This window comes from Myotis yumanensis, unplaced genomic scaffold (assembly GCF_028538775.1).
Source record: "Myotis yumanensis isolate MYYU_CA2020_CCGP unplaced genomic scaffold, mMyoYum1.0.hap1 SCAF_1, whole genome shotgun sequence".
In the NCBI taxonomy this organism is placed as follows: domain Eukaryota; kingdom Metazoa; phylum Chordata; class Mammalia; order Chiroptera; family Vespertilionidae; genus Myotis; species Myotis yumanensis.
This window is the reverse complement of record NW_027223752.1, coordinates 24,621,593-24,641,999: the sequence shown is the minus strand read 5'-3', so window position 1 is coordinate 24,641,999 and position 20,407 is coordinate 24,621,593. Positions and strand designations below refer to the sequence as shown.

Below are 20,407 nucleotides of genomic sequence, written 5' to 3'. Positions count from 1 at the left end.
TACTCTTCTTCATCATTTTCAGATCAATTATAAAACTTAACAGATGGAGCATCAGAGAGAAGAGTCCCCAATTATAGAACATTCCTCTTGCTCTTTCAGCTTTGCTTAATCCATCCTTCACTGGCCCAAAGCAAACATCTTTACCCCTACAGCATTCAAGCCAGCTCACTGCATCACTCTCCAGTCCTACTTGCATCTCCAGGCCCAAGGAGAACTTTAAATGTCCAAAGTATTTACTGTTCTTAATCCACAATGTTGACATTAAATGAATTGGTTCTGTCATGCGAATATAACTGATTATATTTCCCCTAATAAAGATAGACATTTCAGTTACCCATTTGTAAGTTAGGCCAATGCAAAAGAAAGAGAACTTCTGTCAGGTGCCGAGTTAACATCAATTGCTCGTTCCATGGAAATGTCAATTAACATTCTAGTGCAACCTTTCAAACACAATTTTCTAATTCAAGAAATGTGCATAAATCCATAGTGAACTGAGAGGCATACAAGGTAAGTCTTAAGGGCCATATATGTGTTTATATTCTTGGTTGGCCATTGGTAGATGACATTCATGGAGTCAGAATACTTTCAACTTTCACTTGAATATGTAGATTCCATGAATTCATCCTTACTCATCAGTCCTATCTGAGAGAAATGATTTTGCAAAGATGTTGCTTTCATTTCCTAATGCTGCTAGTAAGCTAAACCAAGGAATAAAAAGTTCCTTTCAAGAGTAGCATGAAGGCCGAGTTGGCTTCTTATTTTTAATTGATTTTAGAGAGAAGAAGGGAAAGAGAGAGAGAGAGAGAGAGAGAGAGAGATCTATGTGAGAGAGAAACATTCATCGGATGCCTCCCACACCACCCCGACCAGCAATCAAAACCACTACCTTTTGGTATTCAGGATGATGCTCCAACCAGCTGCGCCACCCAGGCAAGCCTGAGTAAGCTTCTTGCTTTAGGAGATTATAAATGCTCTCAAACACTTCTAAAGGAAGCAAATTCCAACTTGGGCTTTAAAGTTCTGACTTTTTTTTTTTTACTCCATTTGTCATCGTGGTCTGAATGGAACAATATTAAAGGCTAACCGGGCAAACAACAACAACAAAAATGCTTTTATCACCAGGATACCTGCCCTATTGGACAATTACCTGTAGAGATTCCATTTCTTCATCTTTTCTGTGGGACTCCTCCAGCAGATCTACAACAAGAAAGTAAAATACCCATCAAAATGCAGTGCAAAAATTGGTAGCCTCTTATTATCAAACACAATTCAGTCAGGGGCTTATATAAACTGTTGTCTGGAATAAAATTTGATGTCCTCATGCCCACGGATGAGATGAGTAGAGTTCTGGATCCTGCCAAACCTAAGCTGGCTGAGAACCCTGGGAGGTCCCAGAGCTGGTGGAGATATTGGAGAATGAGACCAACTCAATTAAAATCCCAAATCACATCAGCATTTTAGAAATTTGGTCTAGTTTACATAACTCAAAAGTAACACAAAATTTTCCTTAAACACACACACACACACACACACACACACACATTTTTTCTTTTGAAAGAAAAATGAGAAGCAAACTATTTGCTCTTAAACTCCCAAGCCAACATCTCCAGAGAAAATTTTATAACCAAATTAAAATACCCTGGAATAATGGGTGTTATTAATGGAAGTAGAACACCGGCTTAACTGTACAGTCACATTAATTATCATTTCACACCGAAAGGGTGGGAAGCATTGAAGCTACATCTGACCAAGAGGTTGGCACCATCTCAGAGAAATCAGTGGCTGGAAGGCGAGGTAGTTGCTGAAGAGAGTTCTGTCTAAATGCCTGCGCACAGCCACAGTGCCTCAGTGCCCGACATTAATTTATGAACCTGCTGTAAAAATATATATGCATATATTTGGCAAGTAGAATTTTCTGCCTGCAGCTATACCACCCTGTGCTGTGATGTTATTAGATCTCACAAACCTAGAGAGGGCTGGGCTGAGTCAGAACTTGGATGGAAACTGGCAATAAACACCTACAGCAGCGCACATTAATATTAGCATTTGCCTTACGCTGTGATTGATATAGCTTACCAAGAGGCTGTGCTGCATAAAAGGAATATATAACCTCCAGAAATTCAATATATATCCCAGAAAGGCAAATGTTTTTAGCAAGTGCAATGCCAGATGCAGCAGGAAACAACAGTATCGTGGAAAGCCAAGCCACAATGGTATATGTCATAGCTGGGTAGGCAGTACACTGAAACTCCAGAAAACCTGGTAGATGGTATGATTGATAGTGATGGCCCTTTGAGACTGGATGATTATGAGAGAGCTATAGGAGCAGCAAGCAACCCTCTCAAGACACAATGCACTTGGATTAAGGATAAGAGGTAGTTTTTGCTCTGTGTCCATAGTGGAGCTGACTTTAGCTCCCAGACCTCTCATAATCAGAGTTACACCAATAAATTATAGGAGCATGGGAATGTATTAAGGTGGATTTTTAAAGGGATTTTTAGTTGGCATATCATGTTCTTTAGCAGAAACCAACTTGAGGTGTGGTAGATTAAGTAGCCTCGGTCATTCCTCTTCTTGTGTCCTTACTCAGTTGCATTGTGACCCTGTAGCTACTTCCATCAAGCAGTCACGAACACCGCTCACCTCTTCTTGCATAGAGGCTGCCTCCTGACTTGATTTGGTGAATAGAATATAGCAAATGCAACTTTGTGCCAATCTGCTTTGAAGGTGCAAGAGGCCTCGCACATTTTCACTTGAAACTCTGTCATTATCATCTGAACAAGCACAGTCCAGCTTATTGAGATGACGAGAGACACATGGTCCAGGACTCTTCCCACCCCTAACACCCTGCAGGTTGCCTCCACTGGCAGTCAGGGAATGTCCAGAGCACAGCTGCCCAGCTGAACTGAAGATGACCACAGATGACATAGGTAGGAGCCTAAGTGAATCCAGTGCCAACTCCAACTCACAGAATTTTGACCTAAATAAATGGAATTTCAAGATGGTTTGGTGCCTAGTGCTTGCTAAGTGATAGCACTCAGTTGCTAACTGAACAACAATCATTTAGAATTTATTAGAAGGCTGTAGGAATAACTAATAGAGATGTGGGGAAAAAGGATCTAGGCTCTGGAGAAAATAAGCACTGGTCTGGGTGGGATGCAGGGAGCATGAACCAATAGGCATTTTATCCTGGGTGCCTCTATCTTTTTTAAAAAAATATATTTTTTAAATTGATTTCAGAAAGGAAGGGAGGGGAGAAAGAGGTAGAAACATCAAGAATGAGAAAGAATCATTGATCGGCTGCTTCCTGCACACCCACCAGTGGGGGTCGAGCCTGCAACCTGGTCATATGCCCTGACCCGGAATTGAAACATGACCTCCTGGTTCATAGGTTGACACTCAACCACTGAGCCACGCTAGCCAGGCCGGATGCCTCTAATCTTTGTGTCACTCCATCAAGATTAAGTTCCATAAAGAGAAGAGCTAAGTAGCCTAGCTTAGATCTCTTGCCTTCTTCTTGACTAGGGGAAAGCATGGAAAGAGTTCACTGATAATCCCAAAAGGATTGGACAAAGAACAGAAAGAACAGCTTCCTAATGCAAAGTCAGAGTACTGTTAACAGAAGAAGGCAGGTGGACAGACCAAAACAACAGATGCCTACTCCAACTGGTTTTAGTAAATTATGTCTTCAGTGCAACTCTTCAATACCTGTGAGATGTGAGATCACTATTCTGTTCCCATGTGATGTAGCCATTTTGTTACACTACTTATGGTTATTAGGTGGTTCTCAGAGGTGGGCCCCTTGTAATGAATTGTGTTGGTTAATGGTAGTGTGGAATTGGTGTGGTGGATAGTGGGGTCCATCAACCAACCATTAAAGGAAAATGATCTTGTTCCCCATAGCCAACTTAGTATAGCAAACATCACATACCTTATCTAAAATTTACTGGGCAAATAAGGATATTGAGTCACTTATATAGCCAAACTCAACTCACACAGTTGATAAAATATAGACATACGTTCAGTTTACCCTCAGAACTTCATAGTAGGATAATTGCAATTAAAAAATTATGTTCCTTTGCCCGGCCGGTGTGACTCAGTGGTTGAGCATCAACCTATGAACCAGGAGGTCACGGTTCAATTCCTGATTAGGGCATATACCCGGGTTTAGGGCTTGATCCCTAGTAGGAGGCATGCAGGAGGCAGCTGATCAATGATTCTCTCTCATCATTGATGTTTCTATCTCTCTCTCCTTCTCCCTTCCTCTCTGAAGTCAATAAAAATATGTTTTTAAAAAGTATGTTCCCAATTTTCTCCAAATACATAAAAGTTCATGTTGCTCCTCCAACAAAACTAACACCAATAGCGGTGCTTGATTTTGATGGCTGAACAAAAAAGATTACAAAAGAATTTTTACAATTGGTATTTAAAATATAGAGCCCCCTCTGTTCACCCCCACCAACCATCATCCTAAACTTCTATCAAGAGTAGAAGTGGACATCTGTTTTTATTGTTTCTCTATGCCACATCCCTTCCCTGTGAGAACCACCTGCACCCCCCCCCACCCCCCCGCCCCTCCGCCCGATAGCATATAAACTTAGCCACACCAGCAGGAATCTTTTTTCAGGCACTAATATGGATACTGAGAGAGAATCCCTCTCCTTTGGAAACTGCAAGCTTATATTAGCTTGTATTTCCTACTGTAAAAGAAACCTGTACAATAATGAAGCTGGCCAAGAAGAAAGCAGAGCCCAGAGACAGAGAGAGCTGGTTGAGGACAAGATCACTCCTGCCTGAAGCACACCTAACCCCTGGACTTTATTTCCTTTTACGTAAATTAGCACTAGTTGGATTGCTGTCATTTTTAAAAGTGTCTGGGAATGAAGTATTATTGAACCTTTTTATCTCTATTCAGAAACTTGGAGAACTTAGAGTGGCAAGAACTTTCTATTCTACAGTGAAACGTTTCATTCTACAATAAATCGATAAAGACAAGGCTCAAAGAAAGCAATTAGTTTGCCTGAGATTACCTAGTTAATGCCAGGCCACAGCTAGAACACTGCTCCTCTGCCTTCCTGCCCATCTAGCATACCATGCTCTCATTTGCACCACTCAGTACTTCATTGTACCCCTTTTCCATACTGTTGTTCTACAAAGAATGCACACATGTGTACTCCTCTCCCTTCCTTTTGGAGTTCTCTGATGTCAACAACCAGAGCTTCTAGGTCTTTATATCCATACCCTCCTTAACTAAGATTTCTCCACCTCTGCTACTTAACTTACATTCTCCAAATTGCCCCGGCTGTCTATATCACTGCTCTGTGCAATTGCTCACTTGTCAGGTGCAGTGTTTAAGCACATGCATTTGAAATGATGAACAGTGTTGTTAACCTGTGCTGATCTGGGCATTGCTGAGAAGTGGCTGCCCTACAGCAAATACCAGATGAGAGAACACAGATGACACCCCTGGACAACTGAAGTGACAGAACGCCTCGACACCGGAGTGTGATCCGCGCACCTAACTATAATGAACAATCTTGTTGCTTGTTCTTGACCAACTTTAGAACAAATGATCAGCAAGGAAAAGCTAAAGGGCCGCTCTGCTCCCTTGGTCACCACTGGCATGTTCGTGTTTTGCTTTATTATTCTCTGGTTTCCTGTTCAACACAAACAGCAATTCAACTGCCATGCAGATTGCTGTGGCTAAATGTGCTTCCGTCAACATCAGTTAATGAAAGATTTTTTTGGTGAAAAGGGCTGCCGTCCTGTGTATTTTCCTTGAACTGGTTCCAACTCTTTAAAGAGCTGATACTAACTATATGGTCTTTAAGAGATGGGGGTAAATCAATTTGAAAAAGACACAAAGCCCTGGCCAGTTTGCTCAATGGTTAGGGTGTTGGCAACAGACTGAAGGGTGACAGGTCTGAATCCGGTCAAGGGCATGTACTTGTTGCAGGCTCAATCCCTGGCAGACCCTGATCATGGTGCTGTGCAGGAGGCAGCCAATCCATGTGTCTCTCTCACATCAATGTTTCTCTCTCTGTCTCTCCCTCTCCTGTGTACTCTCTCTAACAATCAATGGAAAGATATCCTTTGGTGAGGATTTAAAAAAAAAAAAGGACACCATTAATGGGAACTGGAGAATCAATTTGTTTTAAAATCAATTTGTTTTGTTTTTTTCCACTCTGTATTCCTCTGAAATACTCGGGGTGATAGATCATGACCATGTTTTTTGCTCAGTCTGTACACTTGTTTGCATTCTTTCCAATCTTTACAACGGGTGGCATGGCTGTTCAAAGGAGGTTTGACACTTTTTTATGTTGATTCTGGTTCCTTGTAGCCAAGGAAGCAGATAGGTTGTGGTTTAGTTTATTTGCTTTTGAAATGAGAAGCATGCCCAGGTGTGCATGAACAACATGCCCATCTAGTAATCTGACCCTTTACAGTGAGGTCTGAGATCTCTGACCTTTATTATAAAGCATCTCATCCATACTGCAAGTCTGGTAACAGAGAAAAGTTATTGAAACAGGGCTTCAAACACAGCAACGCTCACCACAACGGCACTGGACAGAGTAGTGCTAGCAGCAGAATATGGCGAATTAGTGATTACAATTTAGAGAAAAGCATTTAGTCTCTGGCTCCTGTACCTCACTCAAGAATTCAGTACTCCTGTTCAATGTTACTTTGTGTGTCCTGACATTTACCTAAAACAATAGATAATGTAAATTCTCAGAAGAATTCAATACTTTAAAAAAAAGTAAATGTGAGCCATTCTTCTGTGGGTGGCAGCCACAGTATAATGAGATTGACTAAATTAAACAGTGCTCCACAACCCTTAAGAGGTCATGAATGACAGACTCAGACTCCCACAATTGTAGACTAGATACTCAAGACACTAGTCACATGGGGAATACAATGGGCAATTTCTCCATTTCTTCCTTGGCTCCCCAGTTATTAGAAACTTTGACATTTTAGGAACAGAAGGTACCATTGAGACCAGGGGTGGGTTTTTTGTGTTTTTTTTTAAGTAGAATTTTGTCTTATGAATAGAATCATACACACTTTCAAGTATATATTATAAACACATAATTTAGAAAGCAGAAAAGAAGCTGCTTTGGTGGAAGCAAAATTGGAGGACATTAGGCCCCGCACAGTGGACTTCCCTCCTATCCTGGGGGCAACCCTGTGGTGCCATGGTGGAACTGCAGGCTCCCAATTATGCTGATCTAATCCAACCTCCTCACAGTTCATAGATGAGGACTGAGTTCCGACAGATCCAAAGGCACTGTCCATGTCACACAGCCAGTCAACAGAAGCTCATGACCCTAAGCCCAGGGCTTCTGAACCCGACAGGTGCCAGTACTTTTTTACAAAGCAGTGACCACCCTCCCTTCCCATTCAAGGTTTGTATTTAAATGCTATGGTATTCCAACCTCTACCATAAAGGTCTATACATTTCTGATGCCTCCCTAATCCTAAAGGAAACCTTGCTGAATCACTTGTGCAACAACAACAACCTGTGAGACCTTGTAATAAAATTCCTCAACTCTGGAAGATAACATTAAAAAAAAATGTGGCTTTGCCCTGGCCAGGTGGCTCAGTTGGTTGGAGTGCTATCCCATACACCCAAAGATTGCAAGTTCGATTCCTGGTCAGGGCACATACCTATGTTGTGGGTTTGATCCCCAGTCAGGCCATGTAATGGAGGCAACAGATTGGTGTTTCTCACATCAATATTTCTCTCCCCCGCCCCACCCCCCACTTCCTCACCCTTTAAAATCAATAAACATATCCTAGGGTGAGGATAAAAATAAAAAATAGAAAATGTGATTTTGATGAAAAGCAAATATCTAGACGCTTGAAAAGGCAGTAATTTTTGGCAAGGTGTGTAATCATTCAACATAGAAAATATCTCACAAAATAAAAAGAACATAAATTTTGTTTATGTTGAATGAGTGACAGTTGAATAGTTCCTCTCCTTAATATAACATTTGTCAGTAAATGTTCTTCCCATTCTATTACATTAGTAAAATAGGATAAATGAATAACAATATGATTCTACATTAGCTAAAATACCTCAAAAGAAATCAAATATACTTGATTTAAGTTAATATATGTAAAACACTTAAAACAGTGTCTGGTGCATAAGAAGAATTATACATATTGGCTTATTGCTATTTTTCAAAAATTACCCTTCAGTACGATACTAAAATCAGGAACATGTGTGAAAAATAATCAGGTGCATTTTAAAACAAATAAACAAAAAAAGCCCTTAAGTATACTTCTTTTAGGCTCCATGTGTGATTGGTAGCTACATTTTTAGAACTCTGCTATATCTACTGCCACCCACTGGTACATATATGGACATACCACAGTGAGTTAAGAGTTTTCCCATCAGGCCTGACCACAGAAAACACACAGGTTAAAATGAAGATCAACATTAAAAAAGTAGGGCTATCCTCTGTGGTTTGTCTCAGACGCTGAAACAACATACTGGTCTGCAGATGGAGCCCAAATGGCCCAATAAATGAGAGGTTTGTAATCCACTGTCTGTCTCTTGGGTATGCGGTAAAATATCCAAATACAGGTACTTGTATTTTATTTGAATTCAATTCATTTCTGGTGAAACTTTCCATCTTGACAACTAAAGAGATTTAAAACCTCATCTCTACAAAACTGATGTACTACAGAAAACAACACAACAATCTATCCCACTCCACCTCATTTTTGGCTCTGTCATGGAGAAACACCTAGATGTAGAACAAAGGTTCTGACTCCGTCAACTATGAAGAGTTTTGTCATTTCTATTGGCGACAATAGCAGAGAAAGTCAGAAGAGATTCATTAGAAAACAGGACACTGTCCTAAATTGGCCTAAGGACTGTCTCAGTCAAACTACTATATGTAACAATTAGCGAAATGAACAAGAGAAGTTTATAATCTATTGTAAACACCAAGTCAAGAACAAGTTTCAAATGCTCAAATGCAGGCATAAAATCATGTTCCTTCCTACGTACACAATCTCTAAATTGTACTCATCTAATAGGAAGTTTGGCTTTTACTTAAATTCCTTAGGTTGGAAGGCAACTTATCATGAACTTTGTTTTGGGTCTAGATTCATTAGGTGCAGTATTTATTAAATCCAAAATGGATATTATGAGGAAAAGTTTACTAAAACTTTCATAAAAGCAATGACAGCTTTGAGTTCTATACATTTGGTTATAAAAAGGTGTCCTGAATTTTTCACCTGTATTACTATAGCAGCATTCTGCCTGTGTTCCTTCCCGTCCCTCTTATCACTCAACCATCACCCTGCACAGCCCAGAGTTATGAATCTAAAATAGATATGCTCATGCCATTCTTTGCTTTAAACTGCTTATTGACTTGATTTTATCCATGCTGCCATAGTGACTGCTGATGACAGCTTCCTGGAGTGTGAGTGGTCAGTATTCCAGGGATATGCCTGACATACGTGGAAAGTTCTTAAATTCATTTTTGATGTCCTCCATGAACATAGAGGCAGGAAAGAATAGTGATGTGTGTCTAGAACTTCCCATGCTGAGATAGATAATATTTAAACTCCTTGGTATGTCATTTATACCAAATCTGTCCATAGATTTACTTCTCACACCATTACTTCTATCATCACTGCAATATCTCCTCACACTGTCTGTAACATCCTTCCTGGACTTCACTAAGTAGAAAATACCCAACCATCCTTCAAATCCCAGCTTAAAACAAACATCCTCTGTCGATGTTCACAAATCATGCCATGCCCAGTACCACTCATTCCTGGAGATACTGCGTCTGCTTCTGATTCTCACAGTTCTTTGTTTGTACTTTTATTATAGTTCTCATTCTATTACAGTTAATTGTTACATATTTGGATCTGTTACTAGATTCAAACTCTTTGAAATGTACCAATTTCAGGAGCTTTAGCTCAGAATATTGTACATGTTAAAGAAACATTTACTGAGTAAATATATTTTAATAAAACAATAAAAGCTACAGATGTTACTAATGTGCATATAGCATACGGAGAAGTGAGAAGGGGAAGTGCTTACTCCCTCTGCTCTACTCTGGTGTCTACATCTATCCCTGCCTTGGAAAGGTCTGAGCTGATGTAGAAACATCACAGACATCGAGATAACAACAGTCGACAACAAAAAATATGATAAAAATAGGTAAACACTACAAGCATTTCAAAATGATTATTCTGAGTTATAACTACAGTTTATTTTATTATACTTCATAGTACTCCTTCTATATTGTATCCTTTCTAATCTTCCTGAAATGATTGGGACTTCCTATTCCAAAAGCAGTTGTCCTCTGGCCGAAGTCAGAAGAATCTGGTCAGATTTGAAAACTGATAATTAGGACAATAATGGGAAAACCTATAATACTAAAGGCCAATCAGTAATGCTAAGGTCAATGGCCAATTTTCTACTAAAGCACAGGTATTCAGAATGGCGGGAAAATATAAGAATGGGAGTCAGGAGACCTAGGTTCTAGTTCTTCCTCTGCTATTAGTTATCAAATTACATTTGTAAAAACAGTCACTTAATCATTCTTTTTTATTTTTATTGATTCTTAGAGAGAGAGAAAGGGGGAGAGAGAGAGAAACAATGATGTGAGAGAGAAGCATCAATTGGTTGCCTTCCGTATGCACTCAGACCAGGGATTGAACCTGCAACCTAGGTATATGGCCTGACTGGGCATACAACCTTTTGGTGTCTGGATGATGCTCTAACCAACTGAGCCACCTGTCCAGGACACTTAAACATTCTTGTGATTGACCACAGTGATCCAATTAGTAAAATAATGGAAGTGAATAGATTACTGTGAAGATCCTTCCATACTGATATTTTAAGCACTGTTCAATGGTAGGTTGCTTGCTGCATGGCGTCTAAATGTTAGTTATAGTGTGTTAGTTGCCTGGCTCAATCTGTACTAGTAACATTATTCAGAATATGGATGACAATTATCCCCCCAAAACTCTTTAGAAATCCAAACAGATTCTCACTTAGTTTAAGTAATTATTCTTATTGTTAGGACTTTTTATAGATAATAAAGACATATGAGAAATTCATTCTAATTCACCTCTAATGTCTGTTTTTGTTTTTTTTATACCCAGAGTAAATACACTTCAGAGAATTATAGATCTTCCCTTTTTGTCTTTCAAATCCTCACAATTACAATAATTCTTCTATTTCTTCTTATCCAGAGACCTTTTTAAACTCCAATAAACAAATCAACTGTTTCATCTGGATATAGAAAAACAATATTTTCACACAAATATTCTCATTTGTCAGATCACTTTCTTTTCTGGTCAGTGTCAAGGAAAAAAAGACCCCAAAAAACAAGATTGGCTTCAAAAGACAGCTTTCCCCCAAACCAGGCATCAGACGGAAAGGGCTGCTCATGAATAGGTAAGATTGGGATTTTAGTGGTTGTAGTCTCTTACTACTAATGAGAATTAAAAATGTGTCTCATTTAAATAGAAGGGATTCAAAAATTACCCAATTAACTGGTAATAGAAAAATAACCGTAAACCAAACCCTATGTAAGATTATAGCATGAAAAGAAAAAATTTAAATGAGTATTTTCTTTGGTGTTATATTCAGATGGCAAATGGTTTTCATGGATAATCTCACAGGTCATTGCTTCCTTTAATTAGTAACTTTTGCTAAACATAAAAAAGCCTCAAATAATTTTTAATAGTGATTACAACTGCCTAATCCATTAACAAATTGTCATATTAACACTGGCCACATTGCCTATCTTTAAAGGTTACTCGTTTCATTTTCATAGATTTTAATTAACTTTTCCTTTCCCACTAGACTGATCGTTAAACAGCAACAGAGCCTTTTTGCCTTTTATTGTGTCTAGATCTACAGAATTTCTCGATTGAAAAAGGGGTCCAGAAAATGCAACAACAAAAAAATGTGGAACTGTGAGAATCAGAAAAATTAGATGGTGGTGGTGACTTGTAGATATATTATTTTTAAAATGCCAGACTGACTCCACTGGCACACTGATTGAATCAATTTCATGTTGTCACAATACTTCTGGAAGTCCCTAAAATTCCTCTTTCTATCAGCAGTTTCTCTTATTCGAATTAGCTGAAAACAGTATATCTATATCTATAAAAACCCAGCGACTGGAACGCCATAATGACTAGAATGACTGGTCGCTATGATGCCTACTGCAGCCAGCAAACCGGCCAATCAGGGGTTGGGGCTGGCGGCCAACCTCCCATGGCCCTTCTCCCCAGCCGGCCCTGCCTCCGATGGGCCCCCACACCCCATTGGGCCTACGGCCACTCCCCCCAGTTAGCTATGCCCTCAATTGGCCCCCCTCAACAATAGGGTGTGGGACTGGCTGGCCAACCTCCCACGGACCCTCCCCCGGCCCTGATGCCCAATCAACACCCCCCAATCCCATTCGGGGGTGGGCCAGCTAGCCCACAACCCCTCCCTATGGCCAGCCCCGCCCCCAATCAGCCCCCCCACCCCAATTGGGGGCAGGACCCACTGGTCAATCACCTGCAGCCCCTCCCCCCAACTGGCCCAGCCCTGATCAGCCCTGATCCAGATGGGCTGGTGGGCCAACCTCCTGCCATCTCTCCTCCCAATAGGCCCAGCTACAATAGGCAGATCAGAGCTGGGCTGGCCGGACCCCACCCATGCATGAATTCATGCACTGGGCCTCTAGTATAATCATAACTGACAGGCTAGTGGGAGTTTAGGCTTAGAAAACAAGAGAAGAAAGGAAAATGCTCATAGTTTAGATTCCCTAAGTAGAAAGTTCAGTCTTTGTTTGGAAAACAGAATGCACTATATTTGCAGTCTAATCTCTAAGGTTTAGGCAGGTCTGTAAGTTTATAATGGACCTCAAGGATTATAATCTAAAAATATGACCTGTATCCCAGCACTTTCATATACAGTTGACCCTGCAATAACACTGGGGTTAGGGACACTGACACCCAGGGCAGTCAAAATTCCCATGTAACTTTTGACTCCCTAAAAATTTTACTATTAATAGGCAACTGTTGACCAGAAGCCTTACTGATAACATGAACAGTTGACTAACATATCTTGTATATTTTATGTATTATATACTGTATTCTCACAGTAAAGTAAGCTAGAGAAAAGAAAATGTTATTAAGAAAATTGTAAGAGAAAATACATTTATGGTAATTATTGAAAAAAAATCCATATCAGAGAGGACTTCCCTGATCTACAAAACCTAAACAGAACACATGCTCTTCCCTGCCATCATTATCTCTGTGTTCTTACCTTACTTTGATATTGCTGTATATTTTATATATACAATACATACATTTTTATAGATACTAGTATCCTGGTGCATGGATTCGTGCACATTGAAAGGAAATTAATTAGTCCCCCTCCAGTGCAGGGACTAATGCAGGCGGTCCCGGGTGATGGACTGCAAAGCGAGGCAGAGCAAGACGGGCTGGACACAAGCTGGAGCCAACCTCACGTGGTCCCTACCCAGCTGGTCGCACCTGGAGTGGCACCATAGCTCGAAGGGCATCTGCAGAGTGAGCGGGGTCCCTCCAGCAGGGGGCAGTCCATAGCTTGGCCTGCAGGGATTGGACTGAAACCAGCTCTCCAACATCCCCCGAGGGGTCCCAGAATGTGAGAGAAATCTATAATAATAAAAGTATAATATGCTAATTAGAAAAGACAGTTGAATGACCTTCCAGATGCGGTGACTTGGCAGCTGCAGTTCTCGGGCGATGCACTCAGAATGAGAGAGGACGGAGTCCAATCTTGGGCGCATCACCCCGGAATCGCCCTCTCACAATCCAGGACCCTTCGGGGGATGTTGGAGAGCTGGTTTCGGCCTGATCCCCGCAGGCCAGGCTGAGGGACCCACCGGTGCATGAATCCATGCACCAGGCCTCTAGTATATATAGATTTATCAATAATATTAAAGACTATATCTGAAGGTGAACACATGTAGTTCATTTTCAAAATAAGTATTCTAAATAAAATAAGTATATACTAAGAAAAGATTAAAGATGCATAATAAATATGACCAATTACAGGGTAACTAAAATAACACATGATTAGCAAAAGAGGAACCTGAGGTAGAGTGCAAAACCCACAAGGGGTAGACTACTATTCCAATAGATTTCCCTCTTCTCCTGTTTATAAATTCTATGCTCTTATACTCTCAACACCCCCATTGGTTATCTCTGCTCTTATCTGTGACAACTTGCCTCCTAGTGGGCCTCCTACAGGCTCCCCTGCTCCTGCAGGAATCTGCCATTAGCATGGCCTCAGGGGCTCTGCCATGACTGAGTCTACTGACTAGAACAAACATTCCATTCATCCCTTCACTTCATTTAGATTTCTGCTCAAATGGCACCATAGCAGAAAGAACCACCCTGACCCAAGATTTAAAACAGTATATACTTCTGTCCATTCGAACTTACCCTGCTTTGATATTTTTCATAGAACTTTCTGACATATGAAACATTACCTGTACATTTGTTTTATTGTTTATTGTCTTCTCCACTCCACCAGAATGCAAGCAGCATGAAAACGCTGATTGTTTGTTCAGATCTCTCAGTATCTCAGGCATCTAGAGCAGTGGCCAGGCACATAGCAGGTGCTCAGTAAATACTTGTTGAATAAATGAATGTAATTCTAGCCTTCCTACTAATGTAGCATTGAACATTATACAACATAAATTAAATCGCATTTCACATCTTCATTTTCTTGAATACTGACCTCGCTTAAAATACCTTAATCACTTCCCACTGCTTTTAGAATATAATTCACATTCCCTTTATAGATTGGACTCTGCTTAACTTCCCAGCCTTATCTTTCATCATCCCTTTCATATTCTAAATTCTGCATATTCTAATCTGTTTGCAGTTCTTAAATGCAGCATGCTCCCTCACCTCTAAAGTCTATTTCTTTTGCCTGGGGTGCCCCATCAACCCAGGTTAACTCTTGCCTGTCCTTCAGGAACCAGCAAAGCTTTCACTTGGGGTTAAATACCTTTAATAATTGCTCTCACAGTCACTACCCCTTATTTTGCTTTAACACAGCACTTTCACACTATTTTTTAAAAGTACTAAATGTTTAGAAATGTATCCTTATTTATCTGTGGCGCCTTCCTCATTATATGAGAGTTCCTTGGAGACTACAAAGAGTCTCTTTACATTTATTCAACACAATACCTGGAATCCAGTAAACACTCGACTAAATGACTATACATTATAAAGTTACATTAAAAACAGATGTATTCTGGTTTTTGAGATTTGAGAGATTTCTGAACCATGATGGAGAACACTGTAGACATAACTATGATACTGCAAAGACTAAGATCATACATTTCTACATGAAAGCCTTCACGTAGAAGGCTTCAAATATTTGTTATATGTAATTTCAAATATAAGACTGAGATATTTTAAAATTGGTAAAGGATTTGGATAAATAAATATTATGTAATTGGGAAGGGCTAGGCATGACTCATTTTTTTAAAGTAACCTTGGTTAATATTTTAAGATCTGCCTATAAAATGAACCTTCTTGCCTGTAACGAACTTTGAACCATTTAAAACCAAAACATTGAGTCACATATATTGAACTTTGCAGCATAAATAATATAAAATGTGTTCAAGATATGAATTTAGAGATTGCATTATGATAGTCCCCTTGTCCCCTCTCAGCTGGGTGGGCATTTGGGTGTCCATTTTTCCACAAGCTGATGGATTTGCACTTTGCTTCATCAGGTCTCCCTTGGGCCAAAAACACATTTGAGACATAATTATGGGAGCAGCCTGTGGCAGTGGAAAACCAAGTTAACTGAACCACATGGAAATAAAACCCATGTCTTTGGTGTCATTACCAGCACACTCTAACCAACAGAGCTAACCTCAATGTCAATAGTAGGCAAAAATAGCACAACACTCCATCTTTTGGAGAAATCAGTCCCTTTGGAAAGAATGCAATAAGAAGAAAACACCTGGGCTCATATTTTTCTGGACCAAAAGAGAACACAAGTATTAATTTTTAAAAATTTACATGTAGGTGGGCTAAAAAAAAGTAAAAGATGTTTGTTGAAAATAAGTTTACAGTGAAAAGTAAGCTTCATGAGTCTACAAAAAATAAAAGGAAAAGTGTCAAGAAAGAAATAAGTGAAGGTAAAATAAACATTTTTATTTTTCTTATTCTTAAATGACCTAACAAATGTTAGGTCATAATAATAGCAATGATTATTTTGATTGTATATGTTTTTATGTACATATCTTGTGTGCGTCTGTGTGTGTGTGTGTGTGTGTGTATGCTTATATGTAAGTGAAGAGAATTATAATAATGATATAAGAGACAAGAGGGAGGAAAATTAGATTTTTTTGTTATTATGAGGTATTCACACTAACACTGAAGTGGGACATTGTTATTTAAATGTGAACTTGTATTAGTTGTAAATGTATATTGCAACTTCTAGGGTAAGCATTAAAAATAAAGTTTATAAAAAGTATAACTGATATTCTAAGAAAGAGAGAAAATAGAATCATGTAAAACGCTAAATTAAAATCACAAAAGGCAGAAAAAGAGTGAAAGACAAAGCAGGAACAAAGAACAGGAGGAACTAATAGAAAACAGTAACAAAAATGGTAGATATTAATCCAACTATATCAATAGTCATTTTAAATGTCAATGATCTAAATGCATGTAGAGATAGTCAAAAGTGGATTAAGACCAAGCTATATGTCTATAAGATATCCTCTTTAAATATAAAGACATATATAGATTATAAGTAAATGGATAGAGAAAAATAAAACATGCTAACACTAATCAGGAGAAACTTGGACTAGGTATTATTTCAGATAGGGCAGATTCAAAGCAAGAAAAGTTATTGGGGATAAATAAGGCATTACATAATGATGAAGGGTCAATTCTCCAGGAAGGTATTACAATTCTTAAAATGTATGCACCAAATAAGAGAGCATCAAACTACATGAGGCAAAAATGAAGAAACTACAAAGGTAAATAGATGCACCCACTATTACAGTTGCAGACTCCAACAACCCTCTATTACAAAATGGATGGATCAGCAGGCAGAAAATCTGTAAGAACTCAATTGAATGCAACACCACCAATCAACTGGATATAATTAACATCTACAGACTCCTTCATCCCAAACAGCAGAATACATAATCTTCTCGAGCCCACATAGAACAGAACATTCACCAACATAGACTACATTCTGTGCCATAATACATACCTTAACAAATATAAAAAGCACACGCAATGTCTGCTTTCAGACAACAATGGAATTAAACTAAAAAATCAAAAACAAAAAGAACTCTTAAAAATCCCTAATGTGAGATACACTTCTAAATAAAAACATGGGTCAAAGAAGAAATATCATGAGAAATTAAGAAATATCTTGAGCCCTGGTCGAGTAGCTCAGTTGGTTAGAGCATTGAACCTATATGCCAAGGTTGCATATAGGTATACAGATTGGAAAGAAAATAATAAAACTGCCTTTTATTTCAGGATGACATCATTTTTTATGTAGAAAATCTGACTTGACCACAACAAAACAAAACCTCCTGAAACTAATAAGTGACTAGTGAGATTGCAGATTAGAAAGTTAATATATAAGTCAACTGCTTTCCTGTATATCAGCAATGAATAAGTACCTTTTACAGTAGGATTTCCAAAATGAAATAGGTATAAATTTAACAATATGTGTATATGACTTATTTGAGGAAAAGTACAAATTCTGATGAATAAAATCAAAGAAAAACTAAATAAAAGGAGAGAGAGTCCATGTTCAAGGGTAGGAAGACTCAATACTGTAAAGACATCAGTTTTTCCCAATTTGATCTATTGTGTCAATGCAATCTCAATCAAAATCCCAGCACATTATTTTGGTAGACTAACAAACTGATTCTAAAGTTTATGTGAGGAGGCAAGAGACCCAGGATATCCAACACAGTATTGAAGGAGAAGAACAAAGTGAGAGGACTGACACTACCTGACTTCAGAACTTATAAAGCTACAGTATTCAAGACAGTGTGGCACTGGTACAAGAATAGATCAATGGAACACAACACTGAGCCCAGAAATAGACCCACAGAAATATAGTCAACTGATCTTTGACAAAGGAGAAATGGCAATACAATGAAGTACATATAGACTTTACAACAAATGATGCTGGAACAATTGAACATCCACAAAAAAGAAAAAGAAGGAAGGAAGGAAGGAAGGAAGGGAGGGAGGGAGGGAGGGAGGGAGGGAGGGAGGGAGGGAGGGAAAGAGAAAAAGGAAGAAAGAGAATCTAAACAGACATTATACCTTTAACAAAAATTAACTCAAACCTGATCACAGACCTATGTGTAAAATGCAAAACTATAAGACTCCTAGAAAATAACATAGGAGAAAACCTGGATAAACTTGGGTATGGTTTTATCATTTTAGATATAACACCAAAGATACATTCATGAAAGAAATACTTGATAAGATGGACTTTATTAAAAGTAAAAACTTCTGTCTTGTGATAGACAATATCAAGAAAATTAGATAACCAGCCACAGACTGGGAGAAAATATTTGTAAAAGACACATTTGAAAAAGGACTGTTGTCCAAAATATACAAAGAACTCTTAAAGGTCAACAATAAAAAAATAGGAGTGTGCAAATGTGTTGTAAAGGAATAGGACTGTGATCAATATTTTTCAATAAATCCTCTAATGTGTCATTTTAGTTTTAAAACTTGGAATCAGTGGCAAAGATAAAGTATTTATTGAGAGCCTATTATATTCTAAGAACCATAAGATAAGAAGTTTTCACTTTTGTTATTAAATTATTCAATTAAGTTTTATTAAGCATTAAAAGACCAAAAATATTAAGAACCTCACATTGTCATATATTATTGGGGGTGGGGGCAGGAGGAGGAAGCGAGCTAGATACTAACATCAAGTAACCAAAAAAAAGGGGGGTGCTTAACTTTTATATAAAGTAAATTTTAGTTTAGAATGAGAAAGAATTAATTATACATTATAAATTAGGCCAGGAAGATTGGCAGTGAAATCTAGTGAAAAGAACCCCAATGAGATACATACATAATTCAGTTCAGCACTAATGTCAAAGCATTCGATTATGGTTCTTTTAAAGTATAAAGATCTTGATAAAACTACAGCTTAATTTCAAGTATTCCTCAAAGTTAAATGATAAAAGAATGTTAAATATTTTAAGTACGTATAACAGAAATCAGTATATATTGTTCTTAAAAACTTAGATGTAAAAGCAACTGTAATATAATAATGGCTGTGATCTTGATGTTTTATGTGGTACAAGCCACAAAAGCTTAGTCTGCCCTGTTACTATTTTAAAACAATGGTAAACATTTTTTGTCCAATATTCTTCATAGATTTCAGAGTTCTTTTATTTTATCTGATGAAATTATGCTAAAATTATCTTGGGAATCTCAAAATGACTTGTTGAAATGTGTGAAAAGGTAAAAGAAAAAATATAGAGAGTTATGTATACATATAAAATGAAAGAATAAAAAAGAAATTTAAATTCTAAGATTAGGAACAGCATTAACAAAGAATGAGAATATAATTTGATCAGTATATTTGTTATGTATTGTACCCTTAGTGATTACCACATTAAATCTCACTAGATCAGAAATTACAATTCTTATTCACTTAAAAAAGAGCCATAAATTTTCATTTGAAAATCAACCAGAATTTCAATTTCAAAAATAACAAAGGATAATCTTACTGAGAGTGTATCAATTACTTAATGATACCACATCTTGGAAACTGAAAACAAATTGATATATCAAAACACTAGCAATCTAAACTAAGAGAAAAATGGACCCAGTATAATTTAGATATCTTTATAATATTAGTGAAAATTAAAATAACATATCCAAAATTACTGTTGAAATTTGAATTTTACTAAATCTAGGAATGCTCCAATAGATCCCATTGCATTTTGAAAGCAAATTCTAAGATCCTTAAAGATCAGAGAAACAGAAATACTGTGCTCAAAAGCTTAGGAATAAAAGTATCTGGTAGGTAGTGATGGCTGAGATCTCACAGTTTTGTGTAGCACAACAATTGCAGTCTGCCTCAAAACTACTCTGAAATAATAGAAAGCATTTTAAAAAAAGCATTTTCCAAATCATTACCCAAAAGATCTTTATGAGAGACTAGAGGCCCGGTGCATGAAATTTGTGCAATCGGAGGAGAGGGGAGTCCTTCAGCCCAGCCTGCACACTCTTGCAGTCAGGAGCAGGCCTAAGCCGTCAGTCAGACATCCTTAGCACTGCTGCGGAGGCAGGAGAGGCTTCTGCCACTGCTGCTGCACTCACCAGCCGTGAGCCCAGTTTCTGACTGAGCGGTGGTCCC

At 38.3% G+C, this 20,407-nt stretch overlaps 1 protein-coding gene across 3 annotated transcripts in view; it reads right to left on the bottom strand.

Annotated features, from left to right (window-relative positions):
- CEP128 (centrosomal protein 128) overlaps positions 1-20,407 on the bottom strand; it is a 345,267-nt gene that overhangs the window by 61,039 nt on the left and 263,821 nt on the right. For all 3 annotated transcript variants that reach the window (XM_070415562.1, XM_070415572.1, XM_070415580.1), the window contains one exon: positions 1,148-1,197. In XM_070415562.1, the coding sequence (XP_070271663.1) occupies positions 1,148-1,197 (50 nt within the window). The remainder of the gene's footprint in view (positions 1-1,147; positions 1,198-20,407) is intronic.